This window comes from Notamacropus eugenii, chromosome 4 (genome assembly GCF_028372415.1).
Source record: "Notamacropus eugenii isolate mMacEug1 chromosome 4, mMacEug1.pri_v2, whole genome shotgun sequence".
In the NCBI taxonomy this organism is placed as follows: domain Eukaryota; kingdom Metazoa; phylum Chordata; class Mammalia; order Diprotodontia; family Macropodidae; genus Notamacropus; species Notamacropus eugenii.
In genome coordinates, this window is record NC_092875.1 from 106,961,694 (window position 1) to 106,983,056 (window position 21,363).

The window sequence follows — 21,363 nt, forward strand, 5'->3', positions numbered from 1 at the left end:
TCAGGCAGCTAGGTAGTTCATTGGATAGAGGAATGGGTCTGAGGTCAGAAAGACTCATTTTCCTGAGTTCAAATCTGGCCTCAAACAATTCCTAGTTGCGTGACCCTGGACAAATCACTTATCCCCAATTGCCTCTGGAGGAAAAACTCAAAGAACAAACAAAGTGCACTGAGGAAAATTATTTGTAATAGATAATCTCTTTTAAAGAAACCAGACTCACAACTATACTTCATGTACATTTTTTTTTAATTGACACATGATGAATTGTGACCAGGTTATTAGGGACATAAAGATGCGTGATATTAGTAACTAGGCAGGGAGGAGAGACATAGCTAAACATAATGTAAGTCATTGATCCTAAATGTGATATTCTGGTCATTTGCTGTAGGTTTTCTGGCCGTGCTCAGGGACACTGGGTGGTGTCTCGGTCCACACAGACCCAAGGCCAAGCTCCTCTTCTGCTACCAGAGGCTGTTCACTCTCAGCTCCACCTGAAACAAGAGGGGAAACAGAATGATGTGACAACTCAGAATCAGACTTGGAAGAAAACTGAAAAGAGAGAATGTTAGAGCTAGAAAAGACCTTCAAACATAGAATGGTAGAACGGAGAACTTTGGCTATGTCAGAGGTGGAAGGGATCTTAGAGATTATACAGCCTAACTGCTCATCTTCCAAATGAAAAAACAAAAACTAAAGACTAGAGAGGGTAAGTGATTTGCTCATTGTTACACAGCAAATAAATGGCAGATCCAGAATTCAAACCTAGGTCTTCTGATGCCTTGTCCTAGACTCCACCAGCTAGACCCGTAGCCAATACTTTCTTCCATTTGCTTCAACATCTAGCCAGGTAGAGCTGAGATCTGGCTTCCAGCTACTGGAGTGGAGTAGAAGCCACCCTTCACCTTGGCAACAAAGGTAATTGGCCTCAGATGTAGCTGATCATAAAGCCAGTGTTTCTCAGGACAGTGCCAGCCCAGAAGGGAATTAGAATGCTAACATACCAAGGGTAACAACAAGTTTGGCTTAAATTAACAAGGTGTCATTAATCTTGTATACCCACTGAACACTCAGTGTAACTCACTTGTCTGGTAAAATATTTGGGGATTTCTCTGCTCTCTCCACCTCCTCTTTCACAGTCCTGTATGAAGATTTCTTAGGGATGCTTTCAATGACCTCGATGTCTTTGCTCATACTGCTAGAAGACCTTCTATCTCTTTTCTGTTCATTGAAATCCTATCTGTCCTTCAAGGCCCTGTTCTGGGCTCCTTTCCTCCATGGAAATTTCCTTTATTGGAATCATATGACCAAGGAATTTGGAAATGGATGAACCTTCAGAGACCATCAAGTCTAACTGGTTTATCTTACAGATAGGGAAACTGAGGCCTGAGAGGTAAAGCAACTTGGCCAGAGTCACAGAGGCAGTAAGTTTCAAAGTCAGGATTTGAACTGATGACTTCAGATTTAAACCTAGACTCCACATTCAGGGCTCTCTCTAGCCCCAATCCACTCCAAAGTTACTTCTCCCTCTTCTCTACTCCTGGAATCACTACAGAAAAAACTTCACTTAGTGCTTCTTGACAAATGAGATAACATTACAAAGTGTTTAGCAAACTTGGAAGTGCTATAAAAATGTCAGTTATCACTATCACCGTCATCATTTTTAGAATCGGAGACTCATGGAGTTGAAAAGGAGTTCAGAGATCATCCCATCCAAAGGAGGAAACCAACATCTACCTAAGGAAAGTGACTTGCCCAGGGTCACACAGCTGGCTGACACAGAGCTAATATTAAAACCTCTCATTGGTTCAGCATTTTATAGTTTACCAAGGAGTTTTCATTCCCATTCTACGATTTGATATAGCAGTCTTCTCATGGTCACATAGCTACGCTTAGGGAGCTGGTGGTGTAGCAGTTAGAGGACTAGACCTAGCATCAGGAGAGACCCAAGTTCAAATCCACCTCAGATACAGTTTTAGTTGACTAAAGAGTCAAAGATCACTTACTAAGTCATGGAGAGGTTGCAAGGGACTGGATTTTTATTTTGTTTTTGCCTTTGTATCCTTAGCACATAGTAGGTACTTCATGAATGCTTATTGATTTGATTTGACTTGGTGACATTACTAACTTAATATTCTGTTTGAAACGGACTCCCATGTCCACTGCATTTACCTGTAGATGCTTTCAGTGCCTGGATGTATTTGGACCAGAAGGAGCATTCAGCTTTTTTCAGCCCCTGGTGATTCGGGAGTCCAGGGCTAAATTCTTTATAGTTATCTCCATTAACGTGAGGAAGGAATTCTGGCCACAAGGGTGTAATTTCTAGTATCTTCTTCGAGAAGTCATAAGGATAATTGGGATTTCTGGAAAAAAAAAGACATTAGAGATCATTGGGTCCAACCTTTTCTTTTTACAGATGAGGAAACTAAGGTCCAGAAATTTGATATGAGCTGGGTGGGGTGGCACATACTTATAATCCTTGTTACCAGGGAGGTTAAGGCTGATGGATTGCTTGAACTCAGGAGCTGAATTAGTAAGATTGCAGTTGATCTGTGTCCATCCAGCTCCCTAAGGAAGAGTGGACTGGTCTGGGTTGGAGATAGAACAGACTAAACTCCCATGTTAACGGGACTGGCAGTGGATTGGAACCATGAATGGCCACTGCACTTCCAGCCTAGGTGAGATAGGGAGATGAGTCTCCAATTAAAAACAATTAAAAAAGATAGGAAGGAAGAAAGGAAGGAAAGAAAGAAGGAAGGAAGGAAAGAAGGAAGACAAAAATGACGTGCTCTAGGACACATAGCCACAGTGGTCACAGAAACAGGATGAGAACTAAGTCTTTTATATTACACCACTTAGCCATCAGTAGCCTCTGCAGGGAGACAGCTAGGTGGCACAGAGGATAGAGGACTGGGCCTGCAGTTAGGAGAGACCTGAATTTAAATCCAGCCTCAGATACTTACTTGCTGTGTGACCCTGGGCAAGTCCCTTAAACCTGTTTCCCTCAGTTTCCTCATTTGTAAAATGAGGTGGAAAAGGAAATGGCAAACTACTCCAGTATCTTTGCAAGAAAACCCCCAAAAGAGGCCAGGAAGAGTTGGATAAGATTAAACAACTCTGAACCTGTGGGAATTTTGTTCTCACACTAACTCATTCATAGTGCTGTTGCTGAGCTAAATAGGGGAGTATTGACTTCATGATATGTCTAATTTTTCCTAAATTTGTGCTTGTTTGTTTGATCTTATATCTGGGTCGCCATCTGTCAGTGAAAGAAAATCTCTGAAGTGTCAGTAGAGCATGAATGGGTGTGACATAGAAGGTTTGGGACTTGTATTTTTCTTGTGAGAACAAGTAATTCCCATGATATGCACAGGCTGGGAGGGGACGCTGTGACTCTGACCTTGACTGGCTAATGATATGATCCACTGAGGTCAGGGTTGAGCTGGAGTCTTGGAACCGCCCTTCGGACACACAGGAGGGTTGCATGCTTACCCTGTCTTGATGAAGTTGGTAAAATACTTCATTATTTTCAGTGACAGGCTTTTTTCTTCCAGAGTAAACCGCTGTTCATACTGAGGATGGAAGGGTAGTCCAAAGGCATATTGGACATCAGCCAGTAACTCCATGCTGAAACAAAAGATTTTTAAAAAGCAGATGAAACAGTTATGGAATAGGATTATTATTGAATACTATTATATCAATCACATGAGACAGTATTTGTAAATGCTTAGTACAGTGCTTGACACATTTGTTATTGTTCAGTCATGTCCAACATTTTGTGACCCTGTGGACCAAAGCGTGCCAGGCCCTTCTGTCTTCCACTGTTTCCTGAGGCTGTGTTTGAACGCAGGAAGATGAGTCTTCCTGACATTAGGCTCAGCACTCTGGGAGCTGTGTGCCACCTAGTTGCCCCTGTATAAGTACGCGCATGATGATTGATGGTGATAATAACCAGCATTTATAGAGTCTTTTAAGTTCTTTTTTTTAAACAAAATACTTCACATATATCTCAGTCAGTCCTCACAGTAATCCTGTGAGGTAGGTACAGTTGTTATCCACATTTTATAGATGAGGATACTGACGCTGACAGAGGTTAAGTAATTTGTCTCACTCTTGGTCCTATTACTATAAATGTTTCATTTTCATATTAGCTCATCATAATCTTTTAACATTCTGTCTTTTCTGCCTAATGATCCCTTTTAAGTATCTGAGACAGGATTTGAACTCTGACTCAGTATTATCTAAGTAGTTCAATACAAAGGTGCTTTGGGAGGGTTGTGGGAGGAGAAATTCACTTTGCAAAACTGAAAGTATTACATACGTTTATACATTTGGACTGGATCCATGATTTAATTGATATGGAGAAGTTTAAGTGAGGAAACTCTTTCTACCAATGTAACCTGGCACTTCTGCAGTTTCTAAGCTCAAGAGCATTACCTGGGAGCATGGAGAAGTTAAGTGAGTTACTGAAGCTTACACAATCATTGTTACTCTGATAAGCCATGTCTGCCTCTCCTTATATTCACATAAGGAATTATGAATTATGGTAATAGACATTGTACAGGACACAGTTCTTGGGGGATATTATTAGTTATTATAATAATTAGGTATTATAATAGTCTGTATATGTAGTCCCTGGAGATATATATATATATACACATATATATGTGGGTGTGTGTGTGTGTGTATGTGACATATATACGTATATGTATATCCTGATATAATAGTCTATATAGTCGCTGGTATATCCAAAGCACTTTCCCTGCATTCCCATAACTACACTGTGAAGCAGAAAGGGCAGGGATTATTCTGCCCATTTGATAAATAAGGAAACAGAGACTCGGAAAATTAGGAGAGACTTTGCTTAAGGTCTCACTGCTCATAAATGTCAGGGCCAGGGCTAGCATCTAGGTAATCAGACCCCGAAGTCGTTTCTTTGTTTTTGTTTCTGGCTTTTTTTTTTTTTTTGGAGGTGCTTGGGGTTAAGTAACTTGCCCAGGGTCACACATGTTAAGTATGTGAAAGGCCTTGTACCTAGCACAGTGCTTGGTAAAAGCTAGTTGACTGACTCACAACAAGATTGGCTTACCCAGGGCTTGGAATAAATGATTTCCAAGGTCACCTCCTACTTACTGCTTCATTCTGTGGTTCTGGGAACCTGTTCTTCACCTACTTTTCCTAAAATTTTAATTGTTGACTGAGGACTTCAAGATGTGTCTCAACATTTCTTACCGTAGGTGTTCTTTTTGGAATTTATCTATTCATTTTTAATGAACCACATTAGTATTGTAGTCTGATCTAAGAGATATTCTCTTTCAGGTAGAAACAGTTAAAAAAATGTAGAAACAGCTCCAAAATACGAACAGGCAGACATCTGCAAGGTAACCAGATGTTCTTCTCTGGCACAGGCAGAGAATATAATAATGCTAATCAAATAATAATCTAATCTAATAATAACAACTCATGATTATATATGAATTCAAGATTCACAGGCTGCTTTTCTCACAACCATCCTTTAAGGAAGGTAGCACCCACCTTGTTATTTCTGTTTTATAGATTAGGAAATTAAGAGTGAAAAGTTGAATGACTTCCTGTGGTCACACAGGGGTCACCCAAGAGTCAGGATTTGGCTAATCTCATGGATGGATGAATGGATGGATGGATAGATGAATGAACAAATGAATGGATGGATGGATGAATGAATGAATGAGTGAATGAAAAAACACATTTATTGAGCTTATACTATGTGCCAAGCACTGTTCCAAGTGCTAGGGATACAAATACAAGAGCAAACACATTTCTTGCTCTTGGGATGCTTATGTTCTAACATATCAGTGACAGAACTCAGAACTGACCACAGACTAGGCTGCCCAGGCAGGTAGTCTCATATCCATTTAGTGGATACAGCTCTGATCTGTGAATTCGAGAGTCCAGAGAACTTCTAAGATGAAGAAACTCTTATCCTTGCAGGTCAGCACTTTCTCTACAATTTCCAGCCTTAGAGAATTACCTGGAGCACTGAGATTGGCCCAGCGTCACCACCAGGGTGTGTCGACCCCAGGTCTTTCTGGCCCCCAGATGATAGATCTCTCTCTCCACTATGCTACCGTGCCTTTTTATGCAGTATATTTGTAGATTAATTGAGAGAAATCACACGAAGGAGTCATCGTAGTTTATGGAAAAAGCACTTGCCTGGTAGAATGAGACCTGAGTTCTACTTCCAGCTAATTGTGTAAGCGTGGGCAGCTCACATCATCTCCCTTTAATCTCTAAGATGAAAGGATTGGATGAGATGATCTCTATGAATACTTTTAGTTCAATTTTTTCTGTCCTAGGTCACTTTCAGCATTACCAGTCTATATTCTAAATTCCATTTGAATCCAAGTGTTGTGTTCTAAGGTCTCTTCCAGTGCTAACATCCTATGATACACAAAGGAGATCAGAAATGGAAAGCATCATGAGGCTCTTAGAAGAAGCAATGGCAGTAAGTATAAATTAACTCTCCATTCAATAAACTCCAGTGGCTCCCTATTGTGTGTGTGTTCATCCTTTGTTGCGAAAGAAGACCATGCCATCAGAGAAATGATGACATGACTTGCACTTGACTTGTTTTGAGTGAGGCAGGGCTGTGCAGGTCACTAGCCTCACTTCTCCAGAGCCATCTGAATCCAGCTACCAGATTTTCATCAGGATGACTGGAGATGAGCCAGGATGAGGCAATTGGGGTTAAGTGAGTTGCCCAAGGTCACACAGCTAGTGAGTGTCAAGTGTCTGAGGTGAGATTTGAACTCAGGTCCTCCTGACTCCTGCACTGGTTCTCTATCCACTGCACCACCTAGCTGCCTCTGGCTCCCTATTACCTTTAAGATTGAATATAAAAGCCTCTGTTGGGATTTAAAAACCCTGCATCGTTCCTAGCTATCTAGCCTTCTTACACTAAATTTCTCTCAGTGGACTCTGCAATTCAGCAACCAGGACCTCTTTACTGGTCCTTGAATGTGACACTCTCATCTGTCAGTTCCGTACCTTTTCAATGGCTGTTTCCCATTGCCTGGAATTTTCTACTCCCCATCTCTGCCTCCTGGCTCCCTTGGCTTCCCTCAAATCTCACCTCTTCTGATGCCACTTAATGCTAGTGTCTTTCTTCTGTTGATTGTTTTCTGATTTATGCTGTATATAGATTCTTGGTACATAGTTGTTGCATGTAGTGAGATCCTTGAGGGGAGGGATGGTGATTTTGCCTTTCTTTGTATCCCTAGTGCCTAGCGCAGTGACTTGCTCATAGTTGAAGCTTAATAATTGCTAGTTGACTCACTGACTGACAATTAACAATATGACTGAAGATTTATCTTTCTTAAAAAGAGGAAAATTATTTTGTGTTGGTAGCAAAAGAACTGAGAAAGCAATGAGATGAATGGCATACTTAATGTTCCTCTTTGCTAGTGTGTCAACAAGGGCGTTACCTTCCCCCCTCCTTGCAACCACACTGTAGTCATTTTGTATATATACATATGTCTATATATAGCTATACCTTTATATATATAGGTATATTAAGATCATTACATCTATGATATGAAAGTAGATGTAGGTCTATATGTATCTATAACAAAATATCTATATCTATAGATCCATGTGTATTTATCTATATCAATAAAATATATATCTATAGGTATCTATCCATATCTATGAAAATATCTTCATCTATAGATCTATACATTTATCTATCAAAATATCTATAGATCCATGTGTATATCTACCAAAACATCTATATCTATAAAACTATGTATCTATGAATATCAGCTTACTGTATCTATAGCTCTATATGCATCTAAATTTGGTCAGGGACTAGTCTCAGTTTCTGGATTCCTCAACCCTGTTATGAAGCAAAGCCCACAGAGCCATCGACTGGGAGTGTCTTGGACCTTTTCATTTTGGCCTCCACTTTTCCGGAAGTCTATGGGAAGAGCAATTTACTGAACCATAAAAGCTGAATCTGATATGTCATCACCAACAGAGAAGTTCATTTCATTGGCCGAATGTTGACCCTCTCTTCTTCCTGTCACTAATTCTGTATCATCACTTAGAAAGAATTTCGAAATCCCTCCAAAGGTATTATAGAGGTTATCTAAGATTACCCTGTCATTCTACTTACTTGGGAAATGAGGAGAGGAAGTGGGTTGTGAAAAGTTGCACAGACAGTGAAAGGGAGAGAGCAACAAATGCTTACTCTGTACCAGTGTTCCTTCCATTGAAGTCTAGTTTTTTGGGGTGTCAGACCCAGAGGCATGGGGTAGTCTTCAAATGGGAGGAATATTTCATTATCTTTTCCTCCTTCAACATCAAATGAAATTTTATTCTAAATCTCAAATGCTTATGTTCTTATTGTTAAAAATGGTGATAGCTATTTGTATCAGCTCATTTTTAAAAATAAATTTATTATTTTTCTGATATCATCTACATTTTCTACTATATCCTTTCACTACCCCCTTTCTTCACTTAGAGCATCATCTCATAACCAATAATTTTTGAAAAGATGAAAGAAAGTAGTTTTTAGCAAAACTAACATAGCAAAAGAGTCTCTAACACAAGGGATGCCTTATTCTTCATCTCCAGTTCTATAGAGAATTAAGGGAAGATGTCAGATTAGTATTTTTTTAAGGATTGGAGGAAAGTACTTAATAGAAAAACTCATTTCAGTTTCCATCTCCTCCAGATAGCTTTCCTGAACCACTTGAGCCCACAATAATTTTCTACCCCCTTCTTGACCAACTATTTTTGTGTATGAATACATTTTAACTCAGGAGAAAAAAAAGAGTCAGGAAGACCTGAGTTCAAATTTGGCCTCAGATATGCAAGTCACTTAACCTCTGTTTGCCTTAATCCATTAGAGAAGAAAGGGGCAAACCACTCCAGTATCTTTGCCAAGAAACCCCAAGGACAGTATGTTCCATGGAGTAACAAAGAGTTCATGACTGAACAACTAAGCAACATTCTAACTCATGTTATTTTTTCTAACTGTTTTGTGTATAAATCTTGTCTCCCTGACCAGATGGTAAGCTCCTTGTGGACAGGGGTCATATCGTATGCATATTTCATTGACTCAGAAAAATCTGGATTTGAATCCTAGCTGTATTACTCCTAAGGGTAGCTTCATATTAAAACATAAATTTATAATATGTCTATGGTATGCTGAAGATAGTGCCACGCTTCAGCTAAAGAAAGGGAGCCCAAGACTAGAGCTAAATTACATCGAGAAGCAATTCATCAACTTATAGCTTCTCAGAGCTGGAATGAACCTCAGAGGTCATCTACAGCTGCCATATCTGACCAAGAATTCCCTGTCCTACATGGCTGAAAAGTGCTTATTGAGCTCCCATGCAAAGACCTCTGGCAATGGGGAGTTCACAATTGTTAGGAAGGTTGTCCTAAGTTGAAATCCCCCTCTCTTTTTTTCAACTTCTACCCATTATTCCTGTGTGAAGTATAATGTTTTAGTTTGAAAGACAATGACAAGTTAACAAAGAGATTCAATAAAAATAAAGGAATAGGGAAGCAGACCAATAAGAAACATCATCATCATGTAAGAGGTTATGCTTTGGACTAGACAGCAAATTCAAGGAATTATAGAAATGAAGAGTCAGTTCATGCTTGAATAATAGGAATCCATTCTTCCATACAGAGTATTTCAAAAAACCTTTTGGGCTATCACAAAATACCTGCACTAAGACTTATAGATTATCCTATGTTTTGTGTACTGGAAGACTTAAAGGAACTTATAGATCATAGATTTAGTGCTAGAAGGGAACTCTGAGGTCATTTAGTCCAACTCCTCATTTTGCAGTTGAGGAAACTGAGACCCAGAGGAGTCAAGGGACTTGTCTGATGTCACACAAGTTATAAATGGTGGAACAACTGAATGCGTATCCTCCTACTTCATAGCTAACAATGCTTACGCTGTATCACATTCACAAGGCAGTCCATCATGGTCAGATAACTACTCCCAACCATTCTTCTTAATTCTGCCTTCAATAAGTTTAATTCGTCTGCCACACATCCCTTCAAATACTAAATTCAGCGACTCTAGCTCTCCTAATTCTCACTTTCTCAAAGCTTAAATCCTCAAGTTGAAATTCTCTTGCCATGTTGTCAGCCCTTCTCTGGATGTGCTCCATTTTGTCCATGTTCTTTCTAAAATGGGGTGCCTAGAACTGAACATAGTATTTCAGATGTGGACTGAATGGTGGGATTATTATGTCTTCACTTTGGATACATGGCCTCTATTAATGTAACCCCAGATCATATAAACATTTTTGGCTTCAATGGTACATCTCTGATTCCTGCTGAAATTGAAGACCACTACGTTTCCCATGTTCCCAATACTCAGTGACATAAAATAAAAATTGGTAAAAATACCAGTCTATTAATAAGTGCGCCAGGCACTACAGTTGCAGCAGTTGCATTTACTTCCTTCCTGTTGTGCCCTGCTCTTCATATGGAGATGAACATCCTTTCTCATCATCAACATGGTTGGAGATTTGCATTATTTCCCAGCAGCGGGGAAGGTTTGCTCTGAACCATTCACATTCTCTGGCTTGCTCTCCTGAGACACCAAAGAAACTAATTTTCAAGGCAGCTGGCTGGACTGCTGAGCTCTGTTGTTTTCTGAGATTGAATAATGCCAGAAATAAACCACTGCAATCCATAGAACTGGAAAGTTATTTTCTTCTCCTTTATATGAAGATAATTGGCTTGTATTACTATTGAACTTGGCTTCTAGCCCTGTGTCCTAATCAGCTGTTCCAGTTCACAGAGATAACATCAATAAGTATTCTCAGATTCTTGGATGCAGATACAATACACATTTCCTGCTCTGGATTGCTTTGGACGCCTTCATTAAACTTTGGACTTTCTGGGAATAGTTGTATCTTTAGGGCCTGATGAAATCCAACTCAACAAAATAAGGCCTGAGGTACGGTCTTATAACAAGCACAATTAACTGCTTGCTTTTCTAAATAATCCAACAAACGTTTATTAAGCAAATAGTATATGCAAGGCACCATATTAAGCACTACAGAGCCAAACAATAACAAGAAATATTAGTCCTTGCCATCCTGGAGCACAGAGAGATGGCAGAGCACCTCATCGCTGCCTTGTAGAATCCCTTGATTCCGTCTTAAGGCTGCTCAAGCACTGATCTACATGATGTCACCTCAGTTAATATATCTCTGTCTCTGTCTCTCTCTGTCTCTATCTCTCTGTTTCTCTCTCTATCTCTGTATCTATCTTTGTCTATCTCTAACTCTGTCTCTGTCTCTATCTCTGTTTCTGTCACTAACTCTGTCTCTATGTCTAGGGCATCTAGGCAGCAGAGTAGATAGAGTGTCAACCATGGATTCAGGAAGATCTGAGTTCAGATCCAGCCTCAGACATTTCCTAGCTTTGTGACCCTGAGCAAGTTAGTTAACCTTGTTTGTCTCAGTTTCCTCATCTGTAAAATTAGCTGGAGAAGGAAATGGCAAATCATTCCAATATCTTTGCCAAGAAAACCTCAAACTGGGTCATGAAGAATCAGACATGACTGCACTACAACATATCTATATTTATTTTTGTGTATATTTTCTCCCACAAATAGAATATAAGATATAATAAAGGGTTATATCATTTTTGTCTTTGATCCTCAGCACATGAGAGGTGCTTAATGTACACCTAAAGACCGACTCATTGGCTGATGGTAGATAATGTGCTTGACTTGGAGTCAGGAAACCTGCGGTATACACCCTGCCTCTGCCACTCACCAGCTGTGTGAGATACATTGATATAGTAGAGAAAACTCTAGAGTGGGAATCAGAGGACTTGGATTTGAATTCTGATCCTGCCATTTACTACCTTCGTGAACTTGGAGAAGTCACGTGCTAAATCCTAATGAGAAAACAACTCCATGAAGGAACAGTGGAGAAGGTTAATCCCTGACTCCTAACTTGCTCACTCGGCACCCCTCCTCCCTGAATTGCTATCTAGTTTCTCCTGTCTTATATTTGTGGACTTTTATTTATTTGAACCTGAGACTTTCCATTTATCCTTATCATATTTATTTTTATTAGGTTCAGTCCAATGCTCCCAGCCTCTCAACACTTTTGGGAGCCTGACTCTGTCAGTCAATGTGTTACTATCCCTCCCGAATCTGCAAATTTAATAAGCATATCATTTATACTTAAATTTGAATCACTGATAAAAATGTTAGGCATTGCAGCCAGAGCCAGCAACAGATCGCTAGAACATTCCTTTGGAGACCTCCTTCTAAGATGACATCAAATCATCTATGACTATTTCTTTTGAGTCCAACTATCTAATTAGCTCTGGAGCTATCATCTAGGCAATATTTCTCTGTCTTTCCTCTAAAGAATAGTTGAAAACACTTTGATCAAATGCTTTTCTAAGTCTAGGCACACCACCTCTGTAGTGTAGAGCCCAAGATCACATAGGTAGAGAATATCATTGCCAGGAGTTGAACCTGGAACTTCTACGTCTTAAATCTCCAACCCGGGGCTCTTTCTACTCATCCTCCTCTTAGCTTGAATTTTTATTGGATGTTCTTCTTGACCATACAAGGAGTAGCTATTCAGCCACTTCACTATTTGCTTGGGACTCTTAATTTTTAAAAATGGCCAAGGCAGTCAACCAGTAAAGACAATATTTGGAATGTGTAATTTTAAAATGTCCGGAAAATATGAAGAAATATAGTGGTCATCTGTAGCTTTTACAATTCCATTTCAGAAGGAAAGGATAATTTATATAAAAGATAAACATTGCTGCTTCCTTAGTCATTTCCAATGTTTTTCTGTGTACTCCTTAAAGGGATGGAACTAAAAATCCTTCACATTTGTACAAGGCTTACAGTTTGCTGACTCCTTTCCTACCCATGATCTCATTGAATACTCAGGGCAGTTCAGTGTGGAAGGCTGAACAGGTCATTTTTCTCAACCCGGCTTAAAGAGCAGTAATTATGATTCTAATTCACATTTCTACAGCACATTGAGGTTTAAAGATCACTTCCTTTCCTGCTCAACAAACTCAACAAACTTCCTATTAACTTTAGTATCAAATAAAACTAATATATTCAACATTGAAAGCCCTCCACAACGCAGCCTTTTCTTTACTTTTTGGCCTTACACTACATTACTTCATATACTCTATAGTCTGGCCAAATTGACCTTACTGTTCTTTACACACATATCTCACTTCCCATTGTGACTTTGTAACATCCTCCTGCCTTGAATACGTTCCCTCTTCACCTCTGCCTCTTAGAATCCCTGTTTTTCCTTCAGCTGAGGTACCATCACCTACATGAGGCCTTTTTTGGTTCCTCCATCTTTGCCCCCTCCAAACTCCCTTGAATTCGTTTTGAATACATTTGGTATTTATTTATATGTCTGTCTCTATATGATGTGTCTCCCTCATCCCTAGTACATAGAAAGCTCCATGAAGGTATGGAGTTTTTATTGACTTTGGATTCATGGGTACCTGGCACACCACAGGTATTTAACAGATGCAGATTGATTGGATTATTATCACTAACAACAAATGACATTTAAGAGTGTATGGCATGGTGAGTTTGGAGTCAGAGACCTTGGTTGTCATCCTGTCTGTTAAGGAGGTGATACAATTAGGGGGCACCTAGGTAGCATCTATGTGACGCTGGGCAATTCCCTTTACCTCTCTCACTCTCAGTTTCCTCATTTGAAAAATGGAAAGACTGAAGAGTATGGCATCTTCTAGTTCAAAATTATAATAGCCTATCCTTACAAAACTACATTTATATTACCTTGTTGAGTCCGCACAACTATTTTCCCCTCTATGGTGCTGTGTCATAGACTAGGCTTTGGCCCTTTCCCCTCTTACAGAACCTTACAAAAGAACTATTAAGCTGTTAGCATCTGTTAAAATGACAGAAGTTGCTTGAGTATGCAGCAATGTTAACTCTCACCTCTATAAAATGAGGGAACTGGACAATAGAGCCTCCGAGCTTCCCTCTAGCTATGATTTTGTGATGCTATCCTCTCATTTGGTCCTCCCATTAACCTTGGGAAGTGGGTACTAAAGGTATTATTATCTTCCTTTTAAAGACAAGTAAATTGATGTTCAGAGAAGTTAAAGGAATTTTCCACAGTCACACAACTCATAGAGGTAGGAGGTGGGATTCAAACCTATGCCTTCCTGATTCCAAGTCCAACAAGCTACCCACCATGCCATGTTTCCTCTAAAATGGATCTATTTCCTTAAGAAGAACATCCCATTCACTGGCTTGCTGTGTCAGGGAGGTGATGCTGGGTTCATGAAGGATTTGCCAGTAGAAAGAGCACAAGTTGATCTAGCTAAAAAGGTTTTAAGTATGGCCCCACTCATAGACTATACGTCTGTCACATGAAGTCCAGCCTGGCTAACTTTGAGAGGCTTCTCGCTCTATAGAAGATGGTGAATTTTTAGGTCATGACAACTCAGGTAGACCAGCCCTTGAGGTTTGAAGACTTTATGATCTGTGTTAGGTGGAGAAAAGTATTTATTATTATTGTGTTCTATAACTCAGCTTCTATTCTGACTCAGAGTACCAAGACCATGCCTCTGCCAGCTTCCTCATGCTGTGACTGTCTATCCTGACTCACACGAGCTTGGATCACACCTTTGACAACCTCCTATTGCTTAATGGCCGTCCCGGAATTCTGACACAGCCTGCTCTTGGACCTGGTTTCTGGCTGTTCCCCAGGTGTCATAATGATGCCTACCTCAGACGTCTTTCCCCACTCCTGGCTCACAGGCTGAGGAGAGGACACCACAAAGGCCATAACAAAAGACCTTTTCTGCTCCAGCCCCAGAAGCTCTGCATTTTTGGAATCACCTTTTCCTCCATTACCTACACTATGGGATTTTTGTTTTTAGCTTATGGGGTCTAAAAATTTAAATCTAGAGCTGGAACTTAGAAAAGAAAACTGAGAAACAGAGAAGCAAAATGACTGCCCACTGTCAGAAAGCAATCAATCAATAAGCATTTATTAAGCACCTACTATGTACCAGGAACCATGCTAAGTGCTGGGGATAAAAAAGAAGGAAATAATAATTCCTGACCTCAGGAAGCTTACAATGTAATTTAAGTCCTATAAAGTGGTATACTAATTACTTGGGGCAAGTAACGATTTTAAATAATAATAATAGCTAGCATTTATATAGCACATTAAAGCTTACAAAAGGTCCTGTATGTTATTTCCTTATTGTTCCTGTGTTTTAGATGCTATTATTTTCTCTAGATCACGCATGGGGAAACCGACACCAAGAGAGATTAAGGGACTTGATCATACCATCAGTATTGCTATCCTCCACAAGTATTCCATTTCCAAATTCAAGGACTCTGAAATTCCTCTGTCTCATAATCTCTTAACATGCTGTTTTTGTTTGCCTTATGACCCCTGGCTGTGTTCCTGGTCTTCCTTGTGACTTCCAAGCCCTTTACTCATCAGTTATTTCTCAGGCCATCTCCCCTGCACTTACTTTTCTTTCCTTCCTTCCATTTTTTTCCACTCCCTCCCTCCCTCCTTCCTTCCTTCCTTCCTACCTTCCTTCCTTCCTTCCTTCCTTCCTTCTTTCCTATATATGACTATGATTATCAATATCTAAGTATGTATATGTATAAGTGTACATATACATAGGTATATGTGTGTTTATGTATGTATGTACATCTATGTGTAGATGTACCTATATATGTATGTTTATATATGTGCACACACATATACATACATGCATATGTGTGTATGTGTATATATCTCCATTTTTAATTGTAACCTTCTGGGGGGAAAAGAACAAAATAAAAAGTGCTCAGCAGAGAACAAAAGAAAACTTACAGGGAAGTAAAATAAAGATGGACAGCTCTGAACACAATGTACCATATAGGTTTTTTTGAAGTGGAAATTTATTGTTGTATATTTTGAATCCTCGCACTGCTGTGCACATGGCAATGCTTTTTTTTTCTTTTCTTATTTTGTATTACTTTAGTTTTAGTATTTCTTTTTTCTCTTATTATTTTGTATTTAAGTTTAGAATTAAAAAAATTACAAATAATAAAAAACCAACAACAACCTGCCCTCTCTTTGCAGGCAAAACTCATTAAGTCACTTATAATGAATGCTTTCAGTTAATTCTCTCCTTATTCTCTTCTAAACTCTCTGCAATTTGCCTTTTGATCTCACCATTCAATTAAAACTTCTCACTCCAAAGTTACCAATGATCTCCTAACTGCCAAATCTAATGGCTTTTTCTTTTTCAGCTCCTCATCCTTCTTGACCTCCCTGCAGTCTTAGATACTGCCAATCATTGTCTTCTCCTTGATTCTCTCCTTTCTAGTTTTTCCTGGTTCTCCTCCTAGCTGTCTGACTCCTTCTCAGTCTCCCATGCTGACTCTCCATCCAGGGCATACTCAATAACTTTGGGTGTCCAACAAGGCTCTGTCTTAGGCCCTCTTCTTTTCATCCTCTATACTATTAAGACTGGTGATTTCATCAGCTCCCATGAATTCAATGATCACCTCTATGCAGATGATTTTCAGATATATTTAACCAGCTCTCTCTCCTTATCTCCATTATGACATCTTGCATCTGCTTATTGAACATCTCAAACTATATCCTCTCTATATCTTAAATTCAACTTGTTTAAAATCAAAACTCATTACCTTTCCCCAATCCCTCCCTGCTCCCAAACTTGCCTATGACTGTCAAGGAAATCACTATATTCCTCATCACCTGTGCTTGTAACCTAGGTGTCAACTCCTTCCTCTCTCTCACCCATATCCTATCATGTGTGAGATTGAGTTGATTTTGCAGCATCTTTCATATATACCCTCTTCTATCTTTTGACACATCCTGGGGCAGGCCCTCATCACCTCACGCCTAGACTATTTACAATAGCCTGCTAGTTGGTCTTTCTCAAATTTCTCTCACTCCAATTTATCCTCCATTCAGCTGTCAAAATTATCTTTCAAAAGCATGAGTCTGACCATGTTACTCCCTTGTTCAGTCAACTCCAGTGGTTCCCCATTGCCACCAAGATCACATACAAAATCCTCTACTTGGAGTTCAAAGCCCCTAATAACCTGGCTCCTTCTTACGTTTTCAGTCTTGTCACCTTTACTCTGCAAGTTCTCTATGATACAGTGACGCTGACCTGTTATTCCACTTGCAAGACTCTATCCCACCCCGCTCCTCCCCATTCTGAGTTTTTACTAGTTGTCTATGTCTGGAATGTTCTTACTTCTCTCTGCATGCTGGCTTCCTGTAAGTCTAAGCTTGAAACTTTCCTCAAGAAGCCTTTCTTTCCCACTCCTCCTCAATGTCTGTGCCTTCACTCTGCCATTGCCTTCAAGTTACCCTGTGACTTGTAAATAATTATTTTCATGCTGTTTCCCTAAACAGAACATGAGCTTCTTGAGGACAGAGATTACTCGTGTCTTCTTTGTGTTCCCATAGCGCTTAGCATAGTGCCTATAGTAAGCACTTAATATATATCATATGTGTAATGTGATATATATGATAATATATGGTATATAGAAAGCCTTAATAAATGCTTATTGACTTGACTTGCTGAAGGTCATACATCTAGTTACTCTCTGGGGCAGAATTTAAAATTGGGTCTTCCTAACTCTCCAGTTCCACACTTTACTCACTATGTAACCTAGCTGATGTGTGTTCATTTGGTGACACCTATGCATGACCATGTCTGTGTAATTTTACTCACAGTAAGTTTACTCAGAACATCTGACCTTGACCAAAAAAACTGGATTGAACTGGTTTCCTGACCTGTAGGACCCAGCTGGTGGGGTCCTCTAGCTGTAAAGACAAAGACATTGAATACCTTTACTCTTCTATTTATAAAAGAGACTGGGGGTCCCAAATTAAAGACTTGGCCCTGGAATCATGTGACTATTCCCTACATGATGACAAAAGACACCAATAACTCCCACTTTCAGAAGGGAGATATTTCTGGACACATCTCCCCATCCTTGGTATTTCTGACCACATGTTTAACCCACCACAGGCTGAGGCATGTTCCTTTCATCCTCTAGCCTGAAACAGTTGTTTTTTTTCTTTCCCCAATACCACACTCATGCTTTTTTTGCCTAGAGTTTTTGCACAAACTGCTTAAATCCCTTCCCTTCCCTTGGTCAACTTGTAATCCCCAAGATGTGGGGTAGATCAAACATAGAAACACTTCAAAGGAGGCCTTGAGCATTTCATGGATGACAGATGGGGAGGGACTTCAGGGAAACCAGGACCAGGGTAAAATGTTTTTGTTTTGTTTTTGCTATTTCAAGAAGAAAATAGGTTAGGCTTGTGCGCTTGAATCACTACCTGCTTAAAACTGCTAAACTTTGGGGGTGGTTATGTTGCTCAACCACACCATGTCCTTTGATGTAAACATCACACAGATCAGAAGGCTGAATCTGACCATCTGGTTAGGTGCATGTTTTCAGAAGTCACGAGCTGTCTTACAAAGTTAACCCTGGACTTAGCATTAGAAAACCTGGGTTTGACTTCTTATCCCCTCGAGGAAATCTTATTCTTCCTTGGACTCCGTTTCCTCATTACAAGATATTCTTATGACAACCCTAACCATGCTGCCCTTTCCAAGGTGCAGCTCAGGGACTTCTTCCTCCCTGAAGCCTTCCCTAGTTCCTTCAGTTAAAGAGATTTTTCCCTTCTCACATTTGCCTAGACAACTGTGTCTGGATCTCTCCTCCTTTACTCCTATCACTCTCTTCCTTGGTGTTGAAACATTTATGAGAAACATGCTGTTCTTTGTTGGGAGGAATGTTAGGAGATATTTGATTGTGATTATAAATTTTAGTCCCATACAAGTGGGGAAGACTCCATCTGCACATGTGATGACAGGTACAAATTCCACAGAATTACTGGCACACAATTTTAAAACACTAGCATGTGGGACACAAGCTCTGAGAATCACTGCACTATCCTTTATTACAGATATTTGTGAATATGTTGTAGCTGTCCCTTCTTGATTCTTCTCTCCCCATCCCTTAATTCTCCTCCCCAATATATTATAAATTTCTAGTCCTGGATTTGGAGGTAAAGACCCTGGGTTCAAAGGATCTCTGATGCTTGTAGATTTCTCATCATAGCACTGACTCTCAAGGGATATATCAAGAGACTTCAAGTGGTAGCTAGGTGCCACAATGGATAGAGAGCTGGACATGGAGTCAGGAAGACCTGAATTCAAATCCAGCATCAGATACTTATTGGCTTTGGGAGTCTGGACAAGTCCCTTAACCTCTGTCTATCTTAGTTTCCTCATTTGTAAAATGGGGATAGTAGTAGCACTTACCTCCAGGGGCTTGGAGAATCAAGCGAGATATTTGTAAAGTGCTTCACAAACCTTAGAGCTCTTTATCAATAAGAATTAATAAATGCCATCTGGTCCTATCAATTTGAAAGGTGCATCAATAGATTCAACATGGGTCAGCTGAGATTGAACCTTCTAAGTTTAGAAAGATCCTGAAGTTGTCTGAAGGGTCAAAGACCACTTACTAAGTCAAGGAAAGGTTATGATCTCTAGGGGAGGAGAGAATATGCACACTTACAAAGTTACAGATTCCTAAAATTCTGAAGGGCTAATTTTATTTAAAGCAAATAAATAAATGAATGAATGAATGAATGAATGAATGAATGAATAAATAAATAAATAAATAAAAAGAGACCAGGATCACCCAGAAGACAAGAAACACATTCTCCCACAAGACCAGCTGATCACCTTACCTGTTCTGGGAGTAGGTTTCAGGCACATAGTACAAATAGATGTTCCCTCGGGTTTTCCTTGCCCAATGGCTGGCCATGTCAATAATGGGACAGTTGATAAAATAGTCCCTGGAGCAAGAGAGAGAGGAAAGAGTCTGTTAAGAGTCGATCTGGGTAGTCACACTATGAATGCACTAGTCATTCCTATAATAATGGGTGTCTCTTTTTGAAAATGAGGGTCCTTCACCATCCAAACCTGTGCTTTACTACACCTGTCTTTAGCACCATCCCAAGAGAACTGATCTGCTCCTTGCCCCTATCTTCACCCCCCACTCCCCACCAATGCTGCACCATGTCCATTTCCTCAAGGAGGGCCAAATGCTGAACCCACAGCAGAAGATTTCCAAGGATAAACAAGGATATACAAAATCTTTCCTCATCCCTTTAGCCATTAGCGTCCCTCACCTCCAACTGCTCTGAATTGATTTATCTGTGTACATATTACCACCCTTGTTATAAAATACAAACTCTAGGAGAGCAGGAGTTGTTTTGTCTTTGAGTTCCCAGTGCCTGGCGCATATTTGTGACTGGACTTAGATAATAATAATAGTAGATGATGATGATTGATGATCATGATGATAATAGCTAACATGTATACAGTCCTTTAAGTTTTGCAAAGTGTTTTATCTCTACAAACTCATTTGATCCGTACAACAACCTCATGAAGTAGGTGCTATTATGAGTAAGTGACTTGTTCAGTGTCACAAAGCTAGTAAGCTTCTAAGACTGGATTTAAATTCAGGTTTTCCTTATTCCAAGTCCAATGCTTGATCCACTGAGTCAATAAGCTGCTTAATAAAATGTCTGACAATTCCAATCATCATGATTTATTTTTGGCCACTGCACCCAAATAGCTCTGGATCAGTGATCAAGATCGGTGACCTTGGACAGCTCTCTCTCACTTAAATCCAATTCACTTGAAAGTAATGGCATTATCTTCCTGATGTCTTTGACTTTAAGAAAGGAGGGCAAACAGCAACAACCACAGAGTGTTAGACTATTGGATAGAGCGTTGGACTTGAATTAGAATCCTAAATTCTACCTCACATCCTAATTACATGATGGGCTGTCACTTAATCATTTTGAGTCTCAGTTTTCTGAGCTGTAAAATGGGAGTAATTGTAGCAGTTTCCTCACAGGGTTGTTGTGAGGATCAAATTAGTTAATTTATTTGATGACTTTGGAAATCTTAATATGCTATGTAAATGTCATATTATTTTGAGTTGGGATCATTTCATTTATTATATTTACAGACTAGGTGCTTAATAAATGTTGATTTATTGAATGATTAATTAAAGGAAGCACTTAATACATATCATTAAACGAGTAACTAAGTATTAGAGCCAGTTTCAGGGATGGCTACATTGGTTCAGTACCATAGGAAGCTGGGACATGCCTTTATGGGGTCAAAGTCCTATCATTCTAACTACTTTCTTGGGTGGCTGAGGCAAATACAGTGTGAGTAAACTTGTAATATAATCTGGAATGTCTCTGAAAGAGGAGAGAAGCTGAGAGT

At 39.6% G+C, this 21,363-nt stretch overlaps 1 protein-coding gene across 1 annotated transcript in view; it reads right to left on the minus strand.

Moving 5' to 3' along the window:
- Positions 1 to 228: 228 nt before the first annotated feature.
- The window catches only part of TG (thyroglobulin), a 366,261-nt gene continuing 345,126 nt past the window's right edge, over positions 229 to 21,363 (minus strand). Inside the window, exons 45-48 of the mRNA XM_072606558.1 lie at positions 19,809 to 19,916; positions 3,490 to 3,624; positions 2,170 to 2,360; positions 229 to 491 (exon numbers count right to left, since the gene is read on the minus strand). Of these exons, the coding sequence (XP_072462659.1) occupies positions 376 to 491; positions 2,170 to 2,360; positions 3,490 to 3,624; positions 19,809 to 19,916 (550 nt within the window). The 3' untranslated portion in view covers positions 229 to 375. The remainder of the gene's footprint in view (positions 492 to 2,169; positions 2,361 to 3,489; positions 3,625 to 19,808; positions 19,917 to 21,363) is intronic.